The sequence below is a fragment of the Apteryx mantelli genome, chromosome 16, assembly GCF_036417845.1.
Source record: "Apteryx mantelli isolate bAptMan1 chromosome 16, bAptMan1.hap1, whole genome shotgun sequence".
Lineage (NCBI taxonomy): Eukaryota > Metazoa > Chordata > Aves > Apterygiformes > Apterygidae > Apteryx > Apteryx mantelli.
The window spans coordinates 12,812,029-12,834,042 of NC_089993.1; the positions used below are offsets into that span (position 1 = coordinate 12,812,029).

The 22,014-nt window shown below is 38.4% G+C and overlaps 1 protein-coding gene across 1 annotated transcript in view; it reads right to left on the reverse strand.

Moving 5' to 3' along the window:
• Positions 1-22,014, reverse strand: part of DNAH3 (dynein axonemal heavy chain 3) — a 72,966-nt gene that overhangs the window by 21,676 nt on the left and 29,276 nt on the right. The window contains exons 23-42 of the mRNA XM_067306285.1: positions 20,914-21,093; positions 19,583-19,719; positions 18,669-18,870; positions 17,350-17,442; positions 16,923-17,033; positions 14,660-14,774; positions 12,530-12,728; positions 11,131-11,239; positions 10,746-10,859; positions 9,339-9,515; positions 8,525-8,616; positions 7,876-8,095; positions 6,783-6,917; positions 5,328-5,439; positions 4,485-4,726; positions 3,774-3,874; positions 3,590-3,695; positions 2,151-2,280; positions 1,401-1,637; positions 857-960 (exon numbers count right to left, since the gene is read on the reverse strand). Of these exons, the coding sequence (XP_067162386.1) occupies positions 857-960; positions 1,401-1,637; positions 2,151-2,280; positions 3,590-3,695; positions 3,774-3,874; positions 4,485-4,726; positions 5,328-5,439; positions 6,783-6,917; positions 7,876-8,095; positions 8,525-8,616; positions 9,339-9,515; positions 10,746-10,859; positions 11,131-11,239; positions 12,530-12,728; positions 14,660-14,774; positions 16,923-17,033; positions 17,350-17,442; positions 18,669-18,870; positions 19,583-19,719; positions 20,914-21,093 (2,916 nt within the window). The remainder of the gene's footprint in view (positions 1-856; positions 961-1,400; positions 1,638-2,150; positions 2,281-3,589; positions 3,696-3,773; positions 3,875-4,484; positions 4,727-5,327; positions 5,440-6,782; positions 6,918-7,875; positions 8,096-8,524; positions 8,617-9,338; positions 9,516-10,745; positions 10,860-11,130; positions 11,240-12,529; positions 12,729-14,659; positions 14,775-16,922; positions 17,034-17,349; positions 17,443-18,668; positions 18,871-19,582; positions 19,720-20,913; positions 21,094-22,014) is intronic.

The window sequence follows — 22,014 nt, forward strand, 5'->3', positions numbered from 1 at the left end:
GAAAATCAAACATCCAGTACCATAATCAACACAAACATTTGCAAGCAACTAACTAAAGCAAGCCTGTAGAACAAATCTGAAATTCATTTCTCTGTGAAAACCTAGGTTATAACAAGGTTCTGATAGATACTGCAGCTGGTACTACTTTTTGTTCAATGTTTATACAGTAGCTAGCACAACAGGTATTTGTCTGTATTACAGCTCATAGACGCTATATAAAACCCATAGGGAGAACTGCAGGGTTAAGCATGGCTTAATTCTGTCTCCCTACTGTGCAAAGGGAAAGGAACAGTGCTATAGAAATTTCTTTCTCTTCCACATATCATTAGTAGGGCAGCTGTGCACTAGATATCAAGAAAGGATTTTAGACAACAGAATAAAATGTGATCTTACATCTCTCATGTACTTAATGAACAGAACAGTTGTACCTGCAATGGAATGAAAAACTGAACAAACATTAATTAAATGATCTTGAAATGACATCTGCAGGATAGGTACTTTATACCAAACTCTGCTGTGCTACCCTTTCCTTGAGTTCAAAGCTGCCACAAAATGCAAGTGCCTCCATTTGAAAATGGAGGGGATCTGGGACTTTTCAGTATTGTTCTCCCTATCCCAAAGAAGTAATAAGTCTGTTTGCTTGGTTCATCTGATTAACTCATTTTATAATATCACAGTATCAAACACAGAAACCAAAAATAAAGACGCAGAGCCTACATGGCTTATTGGAACGTTGCAGATCAAACATTAAACAGCCTAATATAATGGAATCAGAGCTAGTGAAGGTTGCTGATGTATACCTCTAAATCATTTTGTCAAATAATTATTGTCTATAATGAAAGATATCAATGCGAACCTTAGCTGTGGGAGAGAGAACTTGCTCTTCTTTTGTGATGTAATCAGTCCACATGTTCCACTGCCCACTGCCATGCTTGTAAAAATAAAAGTCAAAAACACTCCCTGTTGATTGAAAAAAAGAATATAGGAAAATTCACTGATTAAAGAACAGAAATAAACTCCTATCATTTTAGTGTGTGAAGTTCTGAAATTTTACTCCTTACTTCTTTTCATCTCTCGTTTAGAAATAACTTCAATACGAGACATTTTGGCCACTTACACAGTCCACCCTCATGAGATAATGAAGGCCTTCTAACACAAGAGACCTTCCTCGACCCACTGTTGTTATTATCAGGAAATTATTTTAGGGCTGACTCCACTACGTTGTTTGAGTGCAGTCTGAGGCATATGCTACTCCTGGTTAGAACAGCGGGGAAGGGGCACTCAACTGTGCAGCCCAAGGCTTGGCAGATGGTAGCTCTGCTGAAGAGTTAACATCTGCCAATGCTGAGTCTTCTTATTGTTTTATAAAGAACCAAGCATGCACAGTTATGAAGAAGCACCTTTTTCTGGGAATATATTGGTTTTGGTAAGCTTCACACTTTTGGGGCGTGGGTTTCCATCATCCATTCCCATTAGCAAGTTGCGGTAAAATAAATCAAATTTTTTTCTGCTGTCTGCATCAATGGTCCCGGCAACTGTCCAAACCAAAGCAAAAAGGAAAAGTCCCTGCAGCCACAAGAAGATCTGTTGACTAGACATGCTTTCCTCCTCCTCTTCATTGGATTTCTTTATTTCATCTAAAACACATATTTTGAATTTTAGTTAAATACCATAAGCATAAATAAGCATAAACCCCCATTCAAAATGCATTTGGCAAAAGTATTCTGAGACAGACCCAGAACGTTGTCTTCAGTGAAACAAAGCCAATCTACATAGAATGATGATTTCATATTTACCAGATGTGTAAAATACTGTCTCCAAATAAAAATAAATGAGAAGGAAAATTATTTACAAGGGTCCTGTATTTCTTCTTCTGACATTAGCAAACAGCAAGCAAAACCTATGCAATACACTCACAAGATCATGTACCAGTTTGTAAGGACACTGATGTCCAAACGTGAAAGCTCTGTATGCTAGTTGAAGTACTACCGTTAATGCTAATCAGTGAGAAAGGACTTGTGTCTTCTGATCTCAAGCAGCAAAGGAATTTCTTTGGTATTTCCTTGCATCTGATGACCTGCATCTTGTTATGGAACACATAAGGAAAAAAGAAAAATTGAAATAAAAAGAATAATGTTTAGAGTACTTACCAAGAAGACAAGTATAGAGTTTCATCATGCTGTAAGTCAGATGAATAGAGGACGTTTGGACTATGACTTTGCAGTGAAGGTGAATAAAGTCTAAACAGGGCTGGACTAGCCACATAAACATGTCATTGACCTGCCAGGAGAAAAGAAATGGTTTTAAAACAATGTAGAAATTGCCATATATCCTACTGCCACATGATTCTCTCTTAATAAAGCATAAGGCATCAGAAATTCTCCCTGAGTTGACAGAGGGAAGATCAGGAAAGGACCTATGTGAGACAGTAAAGAAGCAATCACAAAGCCACACTATCATTATTTGACAATGAAAATAAGTGGCTTCTGCCACAGAGAGGTTTTCACCAGGAATTTTGCTACCCACTTACTAATCCAGACAGCAGAGCACTGCTTCTGCCTAGGGAGACTGCTGCTCTGCTCAGGCAATGAGAAAAGTATTCCAATGGAAACAAAGACAAAGGCTCCATCACCCCTTAAAAAGGAGTGGCCTCTACTGAGGACCCAGCATAGATACTGTGCTGCAGCAGGAGTTCCAGAAAGCACTGACTGCTACCTGCGGGAGCTCCACAGCACGCAGGGGAGTAATGACCAAGGCTGATGGTATCTGCTCCACGGACTCAAGGGGGAGAGCAGGAAAGGAATCATGACCCAACCCCTTCCCAGGGACCGTTACTCAAGGAGAAGCACTAAATGGTCAAGTTATTTGCTGGTTAAGAAATAATTATTTTGCTTTGATGAACTAAGAAGACTGCTTCAATAAAGTCATCTACTGTTCATACTTCTTTTGAATTTGGTCCCAATTTCCTGCAAAAACTCAAAGGGGGTCTGTCAGATCACAGAAATCAAAGCTTTTGCCAGATCTAATCCTACTGTGGACTGATTTTTTTGATTCTTTTAGTGTATTTTAAATGCCCAATAAATAGGAATTTTACTCTTGATAAGATTAAAAGCTGATTCCCACTAACACATGCTTTTGTTTGTATCTACACTGAAGATATAATACACAACACAAAGAGGTCTCATTCATGCAAGCAATCCAACTCACGAAGGACTATTTAGCAAAGATTACTGAGGTGAGTAAGGCTTTTCAGATTAAGTTCTTAATGAAAATAATGTTATTATAAGCATTTCTCAAGCTATACTCTAAATGTCTCAAGCAGAAGGATGAGTTCAAAAAATTTCTAGTCATCCATTCCTTCCCAAATTTTCTTTCAAGTACCTGTGGCCTGTAGCAACATCTGACATTCATTATTACAAAATAATTTACCACAGCCTCTAGGAGGCCTGGGACCTCCTAAATCAGGAATGTGCTTCAAAATTTTGATCCTAAATGCCTGCCTTCAAGTCAGCAGTGCAAGCAAACTGCACACATCACCTTAAGGTAAGTCTTCTAAGTGAGACCTATGCCAAAAAATTAGGGTTCGCACCAGCTCTCGGTGTTTCTCCTGCAGGTTTGGAGGCAGTGTATCCATGTAGGAATCCTTCAGTGGCTTCCAGCCTAACTGCTGTGGGTCCATATAGATCATACCACACCTGGGAAGAACAAACAACTATGGAACAGGAATAGATGTTCAAGGTGGGATAGTTCAAGCTTGAGTGCTTTCATATTACCTGCTGACAGTTGCTGGAGATGCCTCCTCCAAGTCTGCTGGCTCAAAGATTAAACTCATTTTTGAATTCATCTGAATTATTTCACCACTCATTAAGCACAGCTAGAAGGAAAGCATCACGCAAACATGATTTAGTCATGTCACTGCTGATCATTCAGTGAAAGCAATGCTTGTCATAAAATCACTGAACATCCTGCTTAGTGTCACTTCTCATTCACTCATTCATGTTCTCATAGCATGTGAAATTTTCTGACCTTGTCTCAACTTTTCCATCTGTTATTGTAATAGCTGGCAGAGACAGAGAGAACAATGCTAAATCTTTAGCAAAAGCAGTAATGACCTGCAGCTTTTTTAGTTAATATATTCATTAAGTAATTTAAGCAACTTCAGTTTTCAGTTACAGAACTGAATTTATGTATTTCAGTTTCCTAAAAGGCTCAGTACAATTTCTTGTGGCTCAAACAAGCCACAATAAATAACCTCACTTCAGTAAAGCAGGAGCAAGACAAGGCTTCTAAGGGTAAGTAATAGCCTAACAACACCTATTAGACCAAGTGATATAACTGGGGGAAAAAAATCATGCTTTCAAGCACATAAAGCTTTTCCTGAGGCTCATACATCACCTTGTTTATATCCCTAGACCGTCATGGTCACAATACTGCTACTACTAAAATAAAGCCAAGTATCAGGTAATCGGCAAAAATTAGGCTACCTTTCTATTATCATCCAGCACAGTGTTCATGTTTTCTATCCAAACTGCATCCACTGGGCCATCAAATATAATCCACTTCCGATCATCTGTGGTAGAAGATGCTTGTTCCCTGAAGGCATTTGCAAGAACTCCATCTGTCCACTCATGGCTTACAGGATCAAAACTGCCATACAACTGTCCCATAGAAATTGCTTTGGGATTAATAATTTTATATTCAACAGCAAATTCATCCATGGATTTTGCTGTGTAAGAAGACAAATAGGTCAGCTTGAGAAAGCTGATAAGTTAGTTTCATTCAACAAATGAAGTACAGAGTAAGAACATTCCTGAGAGGATCACACTTTAGTTGCCAAAGGCAAAAAAGACTGGACATTTGGAAGCTAGATAGCAGTAAATAAGAACTTCCTTTACTTGTACAAGGAAAGTTCTATGTGCAAAAGCACTTGAAAAAAGGAAGAACAGAGCAGAAGAGATTTTATTCATTTATGAGATCTACCTACAATCTCCCCACAGAGTAGGTCTCTTGAGTGAAGTGACATTATCTTTATTTAGTCACTTTTCAGAAAGATCCCACACTTAAAATGCTATTATTTGATGAGAACAAACAGGAACACTGGAGCTAGTTTTGTAAGAGTATAATGTACCAATACAATGCTTAACAAAATCCATAAAAGCATTATATGTATTAGTATGCTTTTCTGTATCAGTTTAGGACAAAAATAATTCAAGGAATAGAAACTTTCCAGTAGAGAAAGCAGAATATACCAGAATTAACAACCTGGGCATATCTCTGCAAAGAACATTAGTCATAGAATTAACTTCATTTAAGGAGAAGTTTGTTACCTGCACACAAATCACCAAGGGCTCCAGCTAGCACTTTGTATGCACAGGTCTTCCCACCCAAAGGATCTCCGACAATCATGAAACCATGGCGCACCAACATCATTTCATATATCTGTAGCAGTGACAAGAGACTGATTCTTTAACAGAGCACAGAAGTAAGCACAACGTGTATGAAACTACAGGTATCTTTCCTGCACTCAGATGCACCAGGACAAAATATCAGTCAAACACCTGCACTACACTAAGGCTGGCCGAAGTGTAGACCTAAATTAGAGGGCAGTCAAATTATTATGACAATTCATGCTGCTGTAATTTAAGAAGTCCTTGCCCTCACTTGGCCTCTCTTTCTCCTTACTAGAGATCATCCCTCAACTGTAATAGAGTTAATGTTCAGGAGGTGAATACACTCATCAGCCACTGCTGTTCGCAGCCCAATATACAAGCATAAACTGAAATCAATGGTTATCAGTGAAGCTAACACACAGGGATACGAACTACAGTTCTGAGGATCTGACGTAAACCCAGTCCCATCGAGGTTGCTCTTGGACTGCAAGGCTGGTAACTTCTTCAGTTTCACCACCAGAAGTTGTCAGAACACAAGTCAAAGCCTTCAAATAGAACATTTTATACTTTCCTCAACCTCAGCGTGCAACTTTTTTTAATTTGGTTCAATCTCACACCAGAAAAAAGCACTGGTCAAACAACAAATAACTTTTCTTCCCCACTTAACCTGAATAAATTCATGCAAACTCCTAAGAAGATATTCTTTATCCTACATTAAGGCTGATATTTTCTGGTTTAGCTTAAATTCCTAGCCAGTTTATAATACCCTGTTTAAATGAAAGGTAAAGCATGTTTTGTAAAGCAGCCTAAGCCAATTTAGTTCTGTTGCAGGGGTCCCTCATGATCCTATCCCAGCCCACGCATTTCTGCCCTTTCCATTACACTGGCACTAGGCTGTGTTACTCATAAGAATGAAAAGTTAATCATTCTTTAAACGTCACCAATACTAGCACATGGGAGGCAAAGGGAACACAGTGAAGGACAAGTTAGGGTGACAAATGCCACGCCTTTCAAGAATGCTCAAGGAGTGAGCAGAACCAGGAACAGAGACTGACCCAATCTGGTGTTCTATTCATTAGGCTACTCAGCCTCATCTGTTAAGAGATTCAGTTTAATTTCTATCCTGAATCATAAGACCTAAGATGTGGCTGCAAAGGTTAACTCCTTTACAGACTGGTTGAATTCAGAAATCACTGCAATCAAAGTGGGCTTTTACTCCATGATTTTTTCCTCAGTAAAGATAGGCTGTTTGTAATGTCCTATTAATTGCTCATTTAAACTATTAAACTATTCATTCATCCATGTCATAGCCAGACAGTCAATGAAGAATGTTTCTTAATCATCTGTTCCCACCTTTTTTTTCTCCCCAGAAGTAAACATGTGAAAACAAACCTGAATAATTTTTCCAATGAACCATGGAACTGGTTGAAGATCCATCCTTTTTATATTTTCATTTAACGCCTGGACAAACAGGTCATAGTCTGGTGTAGGAAGAACCACTCCAGGGAACAGGTCAGATATAATACCCTGTTAAGGAAAGATGGATTAGAACACTATTTAAACACAGATTACAAAAAGAGAGAACTCCCAAAGCATAAAAATCTACAAGGAAAACAATACTCATATAGGTAATAGGAGCTGAACAGGAAATGTCTTCAGCAGGACTAAATTAACTTCCAGGCACCAACTGTAACCTAGCCATGAAAGTGGATCTTTGCCGAGAAAGAATTCAACTGTTGTGCTTTTAAATGACTTGTTGATATCCCCCACCAGGTAGGGGTAAATGTATTCTGTATTGCATGAGAGAGAAACCAATGCCAGCGTTTTTCATATATATGCTGATATTGTAAAAGGAAGCTTAACCTTCTGCAACTTTGCCCCAAAATGTAATACAGGAAAGGATGAGAAAGTGGCTGGAAGAATGCAAATAATTAAATAGAAGGGTACATGCTCTGCTTTTTTCAGAGCATCGACTCTGCATGTGCTTATACCCTAGCTTTTAGTTCTTTAAATTAGTATTGATTGCTCTGTAGCTTAATATATTCACTACTTTCTACAAAAGCAGCACAGAAGCAGAAACTTCACTGTTTTCAATCTGACTTCAAATTTCTAATTGATACAGTTTAAGCTGTCCACATCTCTTTTGCAGCACAAAGCTAGAATGCAAACTGCAAAGAATGGTTTCCACTGATGAAATAGAAATGACATTTTAGCAAATTATCGTACATAACATTTTACAGACTAACTTAAAAGTCACCACTAAAATTTTGTTTTTCAAAACAATACTAACTGAACCAAAGAGTACCCTCGGCTAGATCAGTGGAGTGAAACAACTGTACGCTAATAAGGCAGCATTTGAATCAAACTATTCTAAATGAAGATGATGACCTGCTTCTGTAGATTCCTATAAGAACATTCAAAAGAATCCTTGGCGAAATGCCACTTCATCATCACAGAACTTGAACACACCCACCTGATAGCTTACCTGAAACAATGGCACATCCTGTGCCAAGAATTTGGCCAAGTTAACATCCAGCAAAGCCCGAAGTAACAATACACTTTCATTTTCAATTGGGTACTTCAGTTTTAAGTTTCCTGCTGCCGTCAGGACAGATTTGACAGCACGCATTCCATAATCATAGTGATGCTGAGATGACAGCTGCTCCGAGCATAAACGGTAAGTGGCAACAATTTTCTGGGCAAGACTGTGGGTATTAAAAAAATCACATGTAGAATGAAAATATCTCACCAAGCAAAGAAAATACTTAAGAACCTGTATGCACAATGTCAATGGAGTGACTATCAGGTATATCAGCTGACAGGATGGCTCAAAATGCCTAGGAAGTAAAACTATAGATTGTGATGTGTCACAGAATCTGTGCGCAATTTAGTTCTGTTTGATATTATGATACATTTTCCCAATGGTTCAGCATAGAGGTACATATCTGTCAATATGAGGTGGTAAATGAGGATTGACAATAAAGCAGGAGATTAAAAAGTATTTTCTGGAGAAATAGGACAGGGAAAGCCTCCTGGAATCATATGCCTCAAACATACATATCGTCATGCATGCCTTGTAGAGGAATGAGAGGTATTTCAGACTGAATCGATGTGGAAAATTCAGTGTGTCTTACCTCCGAGAATCCAAAAATCCCATTGAATAAAGTGAAATTTCTCCAATCAAAGCATAATCTGGAACCATCATAGCAACTGTTCGGAACAATGCCTTTAACAAAACAATAAGAGATAAGCTTAGACTATGGAATCTGGCAATAACTTGTGCTTGTTTTGTGAGAATAGCAGTTCTCCATATATTCATGAACTTCTATACTCTGTACTCCATTTTCATGACTTCAGGAATCATCTGAAGTCAATGGGACTGCATTATAATTGTTACTAGAACTGTGACCTTATTGAGAGGTCTGCACAAAGCATTGTGGGTACACATATTAAGAAAGATTCATAATCCTAAAGAACTGTTACTAGACAAAATGGGAGGTGTTATTCATTCCACTTCTATAGTGGATAAACTACCACATGGAGCGATTAAATGACTTGATTAAGGTCATGCAAAAAATCAGTGGATAAACTGGGAAAGAAAACTAGGACCATATCAGTCTTTCTGCAGCGTATCAGCAACTTGCTTAAATATAATGGATTTAAACTGGGATTTGAACCCCCAAGACATTGTAAACCAGGAGAATTCCTACTTAGAGAAAGCTAAAAAGCTGTAAACTGGTGTCAGTCAGATGAGACCGAGACTTTCCCTCTGTGCATTCTGTACAATCCTAAATATACTATTAAAGCTTAACAACTAGCACAGCAGAATACACTTCAATGGGTTATATCATTGTATTACTTGATTGCTTTCTTTCTATTCTTACTATAATAGACCAGAAGCTGCAAATTCTGTCCAATTTCTACAGGAAATCAGGATTTCAGATTTACCTTCAGATTATCAGGCAGCTCTGCCCGTCCAGCATAGCCAGGATTCATAGTGATAAACACAGCACAGGTTGGATTAAGAGAGATCTCTGTGCCTTCAAAGATGAATGTTTTGAGTTTGCGAATAACAGCTTGCTGTATACTAAGTATTTGTTGTGCAACTACAGATAATACTTCAACCTAATAAAAACAGAACAGATTGTAAAACATAAGACACCTGGAGACAATATAAAATGCTTTTATTTATATACTTTGATGGCTATATATTGAATTCCTCCAAGTAAAAAATCATCCTGTGTAAGATCCAGTCTGATATCTTAGCCTAAATATTAGGAGTCCATTGAAGCAATCCTCTGAAAGTTAGTGCCCCCGTTGCCTATTCAGCCAATGCACAGAGGTCAACAGAGGCTTCTGAAAGCCTTCAGAGGGAAAAACCATGTGCCTGAATGTAGACATCTAAGCTAGGTGGACAGGAACTCGCTCTGGAGGCCTCCAAAAGCACTTTCCTCTCACCTCTGACTATATAAAGAAATTAGACTCTTCAGAAAGACTGATTCACTCAATGCCCAAAACTGAGGGGCAAAGCAAAGACTGGGTAAGGCAGGCTAGAGCCAATCCTCAGTGCCTTAAAGTACCAGGATAACAGGATACTGGAAACAGAGAACACTGACACCTGAGTTCATAAAAAAACAGGCTATGGCAGATAAATGTGATGGAAAATGAATGTGTTGGGAAAATGAATGTGTTAAGGATACTAAAGTATTCAAAACAGATATAAAACCTAATGGATTTTCCAAATGTATTAGTATTGACTTAAATCTAATTCCATCAAAATAACAATAAAACTCATTCAAAGTCATTAGTGACCAAATTAGAAAAAAATCAAAATAAGACCAAGTTTGGGATTAGACTGTTTCTGGTTACATAGCTAGTTAACCAGGTCACTCAGTTAGTGACACTCAGCTAGCCACCACAGGAGTAACCTCACGGGGGTTTGCCTGTCCTGTGCGGGAAAGAGACAAATGCAGCCCCACAGCAGCAACTTGAGAAAGGAAGAGAAGGACAATCCTTTCCCAACAAAAATCTAGGCTATCTTATTACACCCGAGTCAAGTGAACTATGAGTGCCCACATACAAGAGAGGAAAAGCGTTAGAAATTGTACAGTGACAGTTTTTTCACCTAAAATAACCCAGACCTCAGACTTCTGCAATAAAACATACAGAGGCGTGAGCTCCTACAGCAGGCAGCTATGTATTTACTTCTGTGCCTGTGATTATCAAAACAAAGAGGCTCCACTGCAAGCTAATGTAGAAAACTGGCAATAATGCTCAATCATGTCTAAATCTAAAACTAGTCCTGCATCTTAAATTAAAGCCTTGTCACTTTATCTTTCTCAGTTAAAAAGTTACCTCAATTCTGTTGAACTCATCAAAGCAGGACCATGCACCAGACTGTGCCAGCCCCTTGAAGAACTTGCCCATTGCCTTGTAATCGAGACCATCTGAGCAATTAAAGACCACGCACTACAACAAAAACACACAGAGAACATCTCTCAGTATTAACATAAAATTCACAGTACAAAAATTCTTAGCATCTAAAATGGGAAGTGATTATTACTGCTAATTTTGGATGACAGCAATAGTACAGACATAGTCCTAAATGTGAGCTCTCTACTATGTCTGTGAATAGAGAATAGGTAAGGAACAGTGGTGCTTTCTTATGAATAGCACTTCAAGAAATAGCCACATCTCCAAACACAAACAATCCAAAGAAAAATTGTCTGTATTTTCGTACCTGCTTAGCTAGCGCTTTTGCTAGATCTTTTGTTGTTTCTGTTTTGCCAGTCCCAGCAGGTCCTTCTGGAGCACCACCAAGATTTAGTTTCAAGGCACCCATTAATGTCCTACACAAACAATAACATATGCATTAGAAGTGTAGAGTCTCTAACGGTGGATTGTTTTTGAAGGGATGGACCAGTATGAGCCTACGTATGTTCCACTGGTAATGACTGACTTGTCTCCTAATGACTTCACATCTTGCCCTATCAAACCATTATTTTCTCTTAACTGATTTGCAGATGTGCAAGCTCACATTTATCTGCTTAGCCTACAAGGTACCTCAAGACTTCTCAATACATGCATTCAGCATCCATATCCTCAATTGCTGAAACAAATGCATAATGCCATAGGAAAGGTGGCAGAGTTTGCAAAAACACATGCTTCCATCAAGCGGCTCTCCTCATGACAAGAACTTGAAGCTAGCTTTCTAAATTAAGTCAATTTTTAGAAAGGGCTGAGAAAGCATAAAAGTTGTTCCCATAAACCTGAGAATCAGCTTGCTCTCTGAGTGACTGTCATACTAAAAACACGCTCCCCATTAAAGAGTGGAGCCATGTAACAGTTTCCTGAATCTCATCTAAAGGCTTCGCCCCAGAAAGTGGTTGTTAAGTTCTGTTGAATGGAGTCTACTTGCTCACTGCTCGCACTGCAGCTGCATCTGGCACAGGCAAACCCACAGTCTTAGCTCAGCTCTAGCTAACACTAATGACGATGACCCCCCATTTACAGCCAAGCCACCAGCTCATGGCTCTTTTGACATCATTGTGAATGCCAGTCCACAGCAGAAGAGGAAGCCTTTGCCAGCACAGGAAATGAAAGCACTTGACTACAATTTGTACGTGATGGTGAGTTCACAGCTGATTAGCACTGAAGCAAAACACCATATATTTGCCTAAAATTACCTGGTGAGATGACCTGTGTCTCTAAGGCATGCTAGAAGTGAAATATCAAATCTCCTTGGGGGATGAAGTAGAACTGGAAGCTAACTGCAGTCAAACATCTGTTAACAGCTCTATAATTACCTCCCTTATTTTGCAGGCAGGCTCACCCTATCTGTATGTCTTATTTCAAATATATTATGAGAGCTACTATACAGTTCTTTACAGTTCCATTATCATGAGCTGCCAGGCTTTTTTAGAAGCACATTCTTGGATACAACAAATACTATACTCTATTAGCATAGGAATCTGTATATTGTAACTATTATACCATATTTGGGCAAAGAAGATGCATAAGATTTGCCTCCAAAACTTACAGAAAGATCTTTGGTGCTGAGGTTCCTCCTATCATTAACTGAAATTAAATATAGATCAATCAAAAAATGAAAACATTATTCACAGGCAACATGGCTTTACCTATAACATCGATCTGTCAGTGGGGTTATAACCAGGCGTAGAGAATTGCCCAGATACTCATATCCATATTTGGCTTCTGTTGTAATCATTCGCACCATCACATCCCTATCTTCCCAGTAATATCTCAGCTGAGAAATCCACTGGAAGTCATTAAGATCTGTGATTTTGTCTTCAGCCAATTTTGCAACCACATCACGAGCTGCAGAATAAGAGACAGCTTATTAAAAGATCCAAACCCATCTACCACTCTAAATGTTAGTTTACTCAAAACAATGTTTAAGTAAAAAAAATTCACTTGTAACTAAATATAAGTAAATCAACATTCAGAGCAGTAGGCTGGCTTTCATTTCAGAAAGAAAGATGCATCTGTTTTGTTTAGGGAATCATCTTAATTTGATCTAGATTACAGTGCTTGTTCTAAGTAGATGGGAGAGAACTGTGCAGGGTTGAGAAATCTCCATCAGCCTAAAGAAGCTCTGCAATCACTCTCTAAAGGTTGCTTAAAGCTAGTGGCTGAAGGAGCCTACATGGGATACTTGCTTCCCACTACTGCAGGAAAAAAACAATGCTTAGTTAAATGCTTGGTAGAGTGCAAAATCCCATCTTATGATCAAATTCTGCCCTGACATACAGGCCAGGAAAAGCCAAAGAAGTGAAAAAATGCTATTTAGGACAGAATTTGACTCTAAACATAGTGCGAGATCCTCGACTGCCATACAGTAGGATGGTTGACCGCTGAATGATGTTTAAATATTGATGTTAAAAGCTTACTTTCTCTTCCTCTTTTCTTTACATGTTGGAACAACCCAGGAAACAAGCTTAGTGTTATTAAATATTAAACTGAGCTGAACAGAGTTTCAATGAAGACTGCAAGCACTCATGAGGAAAAGTTCTGCTCCAGTGCACAACTCATAATATCATGCAGTAAAATAAAAAGTGAAATAATTTTTATTTCAGTGTCCTAGGATGATCTAGCAACATAAGAAAATATTTTAGAGGGATAGAATAACATTTTTTAAGACAGTTTTAGACTTCCACCTTCTTCAATTATTGCTGAAATAACACATTTAGCAGTATAACATTTCCCAGCAGTTGAAATGCAGTTATCTTCTGGAATTCTGATTGAATATTCTCAAACCTCACCACCATTCCCACCCCCACAGCCCCCCAAGAATTAAAAACATGATCCCAAGATGGAAAAGAAACAAACACAAAACTTGAAAAGCCCAACAGATAAGCAAGATGTATACTCGCATTGTTGGATTTAATAGTAACACGGCAATCAATGCTTAATAGGTAACCAAATGACACCTTTCAGTTGAATCATATATTGCATATGTAAAACACCTGTTTAAATATCTGCAGAGGTAAAACTTGCTAACAATCTATTTGGACCAGGACTATAATTTCAGGGTCCTGAAATTACTAGTCTGAATTCTTCCCAATACCAAAACTTCAATCAGCGCAGAGAAGATGGTGAGAGGTGTCAGGGATCTTTGTTGTGTTTTCCTGATCCTTAACCACACATCTAAACTCTCTAATCCCAAGCCTCTAAGGGGCCTCTCACCAGCGTTAAGTGTAGTGGGGGCCCATTCCACCAAGGATCAAAGGTGCCATTTCCTTTTCCTTCCAGCAGAGGTAAAACAGCAGCTATACTGCTTCTGCTAGCTTCACTTTAGTTGGGTGATTCCAAATACAAAGCACGCAGGCCTTTTGCTCCTTTTGAGCATGAGAAATGCTGGCATAGCTAGAGAATGAAGCCTCTTATTCCCAGTGAGGGTGTACATAGCTTCCTTCCTTCCTCAATCCTGCTGCTGGAAGGAAAAGGGAGACTGATCTAAGAAACGCTGAGACTAGGCAGCCCACAAAGGTCGCTGAAAGTTGCTCAGGCTACAAGCCCAAATAAATAACTAGCTGGCTCATGCATGAGTCTAGTCTGTATATCTAATTTTCACCTCCTGAAAATTAAAATGAGTAATGAAAATCATTACTATAACCCTTTAACTCATTTTATGGCGTGGTCCTTTCACTGGAGAAAACATTCTAGCTGCCTCTTTCAAATAATTCACCAAAATAATGATAGGAGCACTGCCTCAGCTGTAATGAGAGTACCAGCAACTGCGCATTTACCGTGTACATCAATGACAGTAAGAGCCCCAAGGGTTAGCCGAGCTCCACTGGACAGCTTTCCTCTCACTAACTCAACGATGTCTCCGATTTGTAGATTGCTCTTCTCCAGGAAATCCTGTCACAGAAACAGGACACAGGCATTAATGTAATGCTGCAGCTAACAGTTCCTAACCTCCCATGGGTGCAGTCATTATAGCCAGCCTTTCCAAGAAAACATAGTAATGGAACTCCTGGCGCTATACAAGCATTTAAAATTCTCCTTCATATATTGCCATTTTATTTTACTAGGAACACTTCAAAAAGCTTTTTATGGTCTGAAAGTAAGCGAAGTAGAAGCCTTTTATTTCTTCCTGATAGAAATGACAAAATTCTGTGACAGAAGATGTGCAGATTGTCTCCATTGAGTAAATCTGGATCAAATTTCTTTTAAAACTAATATTCAGCAAATTGAAGATTTTCCTAACTTTTTAAACATTTGGAATTACTTTCTCAGAAGTCTTCATTAATGACCTAGACAATGGGACAGAGTACACCTTCAACAACTTTGCAGATGTTATAAAGCCGGGAAGAGTGGCTGATGGACCAGATGGGTGTGCCGCCATTCAGAGGGACCTCGACAGGCTGGAGAAATAGGCCCACAGGAACCTCATGAAGCTCAACAAAGGGAAACGCCAAGTCCTGCACATGGGAAGGAATAACTTCATGCTCCAGTATGCTCTGGTGGCCAACCAGCTGGAAAGCATCTTTGCATAAAGGACCTTGCGGGTCCTAGGGGACACCAAGTTGAAATGAGCCAGCAGTGTGCCCTTGCAGCAAAGAAGGCCAACAGCATCTTGGGCTGCATTAGGAGGAGCATTGCCAGCAGGGTGAAGGAGGTGATCCTTCCCCTCTCCTCAGCACCTCTGAGGCCACATCTGGAGTGCTGTGTCCAGTTCTGGGCTTCCTAGTACAAGAGAGACATGGACATAGTGGAGCGAGTCCAGCAAAGGGCCATGAAGATGATTAAGACATCGGATCATCTGTCATACAAGGAGAGGCTCAGAGAGCTGGGATTGTTTAACCTTGAGAAGAAAAAGCCAAAGGGGGATCTTATCAACGTGTATAAATGCCTGATGAGAGAGAGTAAAGAAGACAGTGCCAGATTCATGAACTGAAATACAAGAAATTCTACTTAAAAATAAGAAAAAACTTTTACAGTGAAGGTGGTCAAACATTACAACAGATTGCCCAAAGAGGCTGTAGAGTCTCCGTCTTTGGAGATATTCAAAACTCAACTGCACATGGACCTGAGCAACCTGCTCTAGTTGATCCTGCTTTGAGTAGGGGGGTTGGACTAGATGATCTCCAGAGGTCCCTTCCAACCTCAACTATTCTGTCATTCTATGAAGTCCTTTTCATTTTTTTTTAATCTATGGATTGTTCAGGAGAATTTCTTTGAAATCACTAAATATTTTCAGTTCATCCTATTCTGACTGGATACATGGAATAAGGTCTTCAGCTGGTATTAAACAACACAGGCAAGTTAATTCTGGGATACAGAAACAAAATGCTAACATTAAAATCTATCCTTTGATGTAAAAATTATTTAAATGTCACTATTTCCATATTTAAAAGGCAGCTAAAACAATCTGTTGATAGAATTAATCCCAAAATAAATCTTACACCATCTACCCAGCTCTATCAGGATCTGACAAAAGCCTGCTGAATTCAACAGAAATTATATCCATTACTTGAGTGTGCTTTTGATTAGCCTCAAAGAAGTAATACCAAAGACCCTTGTGATGACAAAGGCACTTCAATTGCACAAGGAAAGTCCCTCGTGCAAAATAACAACCTTGGCTGCTATATCTTTATCATAAGGAGAATCTAGCAATAACCAGCCAAATAACTGTACCATCCTACTAAAAGAGACTTTCTGCCTGCTCGCTCCCCTGTGGCTTCAAATGTAAAGACAGGAGTTACAAATAAAAATACCTAGTGTTTGATAGCAGTTTATAACTTTTTGTTCGGCACTTTTATTTATACCAATAACATCTTGTAAGTAAAAAGTAATATGATTTCCTTCCATGGAACTACTGATTTATACAGAAGTAAACGAGAATGAGTCCCTGCTAAGAAATAAGAAAAAAGAAAATAGAAAATAAAGCACACTGCGAGCAAACTGTAATATGTTGTTGACAGAGGATTTTCTTTGTTAGGAGGAGATTGTTATTATTAGCACTAAACTCTTTTTAATTAATAAAAAGGTAAAAGATAATCTTACTAGTAAAGTTCCCTTGCTTATAGCTTCAGACACTTCTTTTGTCCAGTAAATGGATGAAACACAAATCACCACCTGTCCAGGCCACTGAAGCACCCATGTTTTTCGAGGAACCTTAAAAAAAAAAAAAAAAAATCCATTCCAGACAGAGAAAGTCATGCAAGCACACTAGATAATGGCATTGATAACAATTCTTTCCCCAAAGGTTAAGTTTCATGCTGAAAATAAATAAGAGTCAGCATGGAAAGCTTGGTTAATTTTCCTTCAAGAAAATCAGATGTAAAACTTTAATCTGATACTATTGGACAGGGAGATCTGGATTCCACTCAGCTTCAAACAGTTTCCTGGTCAAGACAAATTTGAGCAACTTGTTCAAGGAAAGTTGCTTGTGAAAGCTATGTTATACTATAATTTAGAAACAGGTAGTTACCTTAACATATCCTCTTGTGCCATCCTGAAGAACCTTTCTTACACTAGCCAGCATCATTTCCTCTACTTGCAAAAGCCATTTTTCTACCATGCCCTTCAAACAAGAAAAACAGATGAGTCGATATACATTTCTTGATTAAACTCCATTTAAAGGGCAATTGAGTTAGGCACAATTGAATTGTGTAGGCTTACATATGCTTTCTTCTGCTCTGGGTGTGGTATACAGGGAAAAAAAAGTTGAAAATCCCTAAATTCTGACAGCCCTACCATAGCATAACACTGCCTGGCGGCAGGCAATTCAAGCTAACTCTAAAGGCAATCCAGCTCAAGAAACAGACAGGCTTTCATATAAGCATGAAGGGAAAATGAAGATCATGGCTTGCAAGGTCAGTTAAGCTTGATCATTCTAACCCTGGGCATGTTTTGTTCCTGGAAGATGAAGGGAAAAAAGGTGATGTCTGTAACCCATCTCTCTTTGGTTATCGCACAGCAATTCAGCTGCACACCATTGCCTGGGGCACAGCAGAAAAAGCAGGAACTCAGATACATCTCCAAACTTAGAAACTTGGAAGTCTGTAATGGTGTGATTGTGATGACCTAATTTTATTTTAAACAAAATTATAATTATCTTATTCACAGTGTACCATCATACCTTAAAGTTCAATTTATATTGTGAATCACTACTAGCTTTAGCAGCAGCTAAAATGGTATGAATTACTCCTTTTACACACCAGTGGGAGACATTATCAGTGTGGGAGTACAGTAACGATGATCCTGTAATTTCAAGATCCAGGGTACCTTCCTTTTGTCTTCCTGCCATTTTCTACACTGGCCCAGCTCCTCTTCTACTTTCTACAGACACTGAATAATCCAGGTCTCACATGCCTAATGAAACAGCGTTCAGATAATGCTCTCGCTCTTGCATGACCTTGTGTGCAAAGAAGGCAGAGTGCTCCTTTACTTGGCTAGATGGCACTATTTCTGCTCAGCCCCCTTTTACACTAATGTTCTACCTCTTTAGGGGCAGCCATTCATCTTTTCTTCATTTCTCTCTGTTTCTGCTGTGCCATGTAATGTTATATATATTTTAAAAGTAGTAGATGCATAAAGACACAGAAAAGTGCCTGGAGGAATTTACCAAAAAGATGGAATGCCGTAGTCCTTTCAGTAGGAAATCCTTTTTGTATGAGACAGTACCAGTCTGCACCTTCACCTCCTAAACACCTTCCATGATCTGATTCTAAAAGTTTTAAATAGCATTCCCCCAAAAATGTACACTTTAGGCAAAGCATTAGTTTAATATTATAGTAAAAACATTACTTTTGCTTTCACTGGATAGATTTTATCTATGAAAGGAACGACTTCTTTCTCTGAACTGATCATGCCTATGATCTCCAGAACTTCCGTGAACTCCAGTTTAGCAATTCCTTCAAAACACTTCTTTAAATGTGGCTGCACTCGAAGCGGATCCTTTGTTTCAGACAGTATTTCAAGCAGCTCATCATTAGACAGGAAAAAGAATCTGTTAGAAGGATACAGTTAATGAACATGTGCTTTCCAAACATGAAAATTGTCATTAAGAATCTATTATACGCCAGATGAATTGAATTGTTTTTGTTACTTAGAACACCAATATAACAAAGGAGCAATTATCTCGAATCCCTTTTCTTAAGCAGTTTTTAACATTATAAAACTCATTAGACCTGTTTTTTCAGAAGAATTTCAACATGTCCGTCCTTTTATGCAGAGGAAGAGAGAAGAAGGGTTCTTAAACCCACTCAGGAAAGACCAGAGATATCTATGCAGCCAGAAAAAAACTGGTAAAAACATACAATCCTGCTCCTCATAATCATATATAATCCCTATGTATTACACGCCACTGCACAGCTGAAGAGGGTAGGGCTAGGCCATAACTTGTGAATCAGCCATGGAAAGGTGGCAAGCTCCCTCAAAAATTCCCTGTAAGTGATAATGTGGTTCTAAACACAAGTTTATGCTGTGCTGAGACAGATTTTGCCTCCCCACCTCTGTCTGTCCCTGGCATTGCAAATTTAGCTGGAGCTGAGGAAGATGAATTGAAGTCTAGAAAGAAGAATAGGTTTTCCTTCTTTATTATGTGGGACTGTGCTTATGAAAACATGTGCTTAGGAAATGATACTTACCAGCTCAGTAGAAATGGTTTCAAAGAGTTTATGGCTTTTTGTCTCTAACTTAGGCCTGTTCAATTAATTTACCTTGGGAAAAATAATCTTTTCTTCTCCAAGTAAGTATTCAACCCCTTTTGAATTTCTTCTAAGAGAGTATTTGCTTCCTGAAGTCTGTCCAACATCATGGGTTGTTCAGTTGCAACAAGTACCTTTGTGTCTTTAGCCTTTATAAAAATAAACACTCAGCAGAAACTGCTAAAAGTTTATATTCAATATGATTGCTATATGTCATTTTACATTAAAATTGTTATCAGTGATTACATATGTTGCAAGAAGCTAAAAAGCTAGATATTGTCTTTGTTGTGTGGCTCTTTATTATTAAATATAAATAATACAAATATATATTATTCAATAGTTTTTGCTTTTTCACACGATCAGTTTTACCAGTTCGAACTATACAGACAATACTGGAAAACAGAAACATGCACAGGAATTAAAATCTTTACCATTTTCTCCTGTGTCTTGGACTTGCTACATTTTTTCCCATTCACAAATAAGTTCTGTCAAACACAGTCACAGCATGTCACATTTATTTTCTGTTCTTGCCATCTAAGTTGCATTTGCACTTTCTGTTAACACTCTTAATTTTCAAGGCTACACAGATTTCAGAACAGGCTTCATCATTCACAGGGTTTGAGCTGTTAAATAGGTCTCAACTTCTATTTTGTTACACTGATTATTTCAGCACCTTCATCACACACTGCCTAATATTTTTGTGAAAGATCTCAGCTCATACTGCCACTAAGTATCTGACTTTTTAACCAACTTCTTATTTATAAGAAGCTGAAAAAGGTCCCCAATTGCATTTATTATCCCTATGGACTTATCCTGACACACTAACAGCTCAGTATATATTCACAAAAGTTTCTAATAACCATCTCACCACATACTAGAGAACAATCATATGCAAAAAGAACATTTTAGTTGCTCTAATACTGTGTGATTCTGTGAAAAGCCTAATCCAAAATCCAATTAAATCAAGAGGAGAGTTTCTACAGATCATCAGTGAACTCTGAAGCAGATACTGCAAGTACAAATCATTCATCTTTCTACCTAATTCTCATCATTTAACTGTACAAAAGCTGGAAAATTTAGAATTAAAATGCTAACTGAGCTGTACTTCATCCTGCAATACCCAGCCTCTACAGAAATCTCAAAACAGTAGTGATTTAATCTACCACTTTTACTGCAAGACTTGATTTTGGTGGGGCTTAGTAAAGGATTTTCCACTCCAGATTACAACTTCTTGTGATTTAAATCCAAGTATCTAACTCCAGAAAAGCTAATACATCTTTATGATAATAATAATGTTATCAATGTACATAAAAATGCATGCTATATTAAATGTAAGCCCTTACCACTTGTGACATGATGTCTTTCCAGCATGTATCCACAATCCCAAACTTTCTACCTTCTTCAGGCATTTGAGCTATAATGTCTTCTGAACTAAAAATTGGTTCCAAATACAACCATGTTGCCTGGCATTTTAACCAGCTATCTAGAATATCTTGCATTAAAACAAGCTTTTCTTCCCAAGCCTGTAATGAAAACATTTAACACTTAAGACTTCTAAGCAATCACTTTAAATTGCATATTGATGAAGCAACCATGTAAAATCCCAGATTATTACTTAATTTAATGCAGTGTCTTCTGCATTGCATTCCTGTGTGGTTATTCTTAAAGGACTTTGAAAATATACCACTCTAATAGTTTCCCCTGTATTACTACAACCTTACAGGAAAGAAGCTCTTTAAAAAACCCTAAGAAGTCAGGGACTGACAATCCAACACTGACTTATATCTTAGCCCCACAAGTAGTCCTATCAACATTACTTCTATGAAGGAAGACTTCATGTTTTACCAGCATTTCGGGACTGGTTGCTCCTTCTCTGTAAAGTAATTGATTAGAAAATAAAAAACTCTCCCAAGTCTGAAGGAACACCAGACCACAGCGAATACTTCCAGGTTTCTTCAAGGTTATTCTCTTTACAGGAGTTGCTTTGGCTGATATACATCTACTTTTACCTTTAGCTGGCAATCAAATGAGAGGATACTTAACATCTTAAGGAAGCTCATATGCACGCTTGGAAAATTAATAACCGTATCAAAGGAGAAGGAGCTTTTAAAGTACTTACACAAGACTCGGTTTTTCAGCAGTGAAAAGTAAAGCCATGTCTTTCAGTCCCAACCACCTACTCTGTCCTACCTATACTGTAGATCACTATGTTCCTCATGGAGGGGGTGTAGTTCACCACTTGCGCTAGCATCAGTTTGTCGAGATGACTCAATTGACTTTGCAAGGTGATCAGCATTAAAAATAATCCATAATTCTTTTTTCTTTCTGAATCTAGAGCATTTCAGTCTGGAGCCAAGTTTGGAGCAGGTTTGCAACAGGTATCAAGGAAGTATATCAGGACAACTAAGAAGGCAACAGATCAGCTGGAAACTTTACTTAACCTG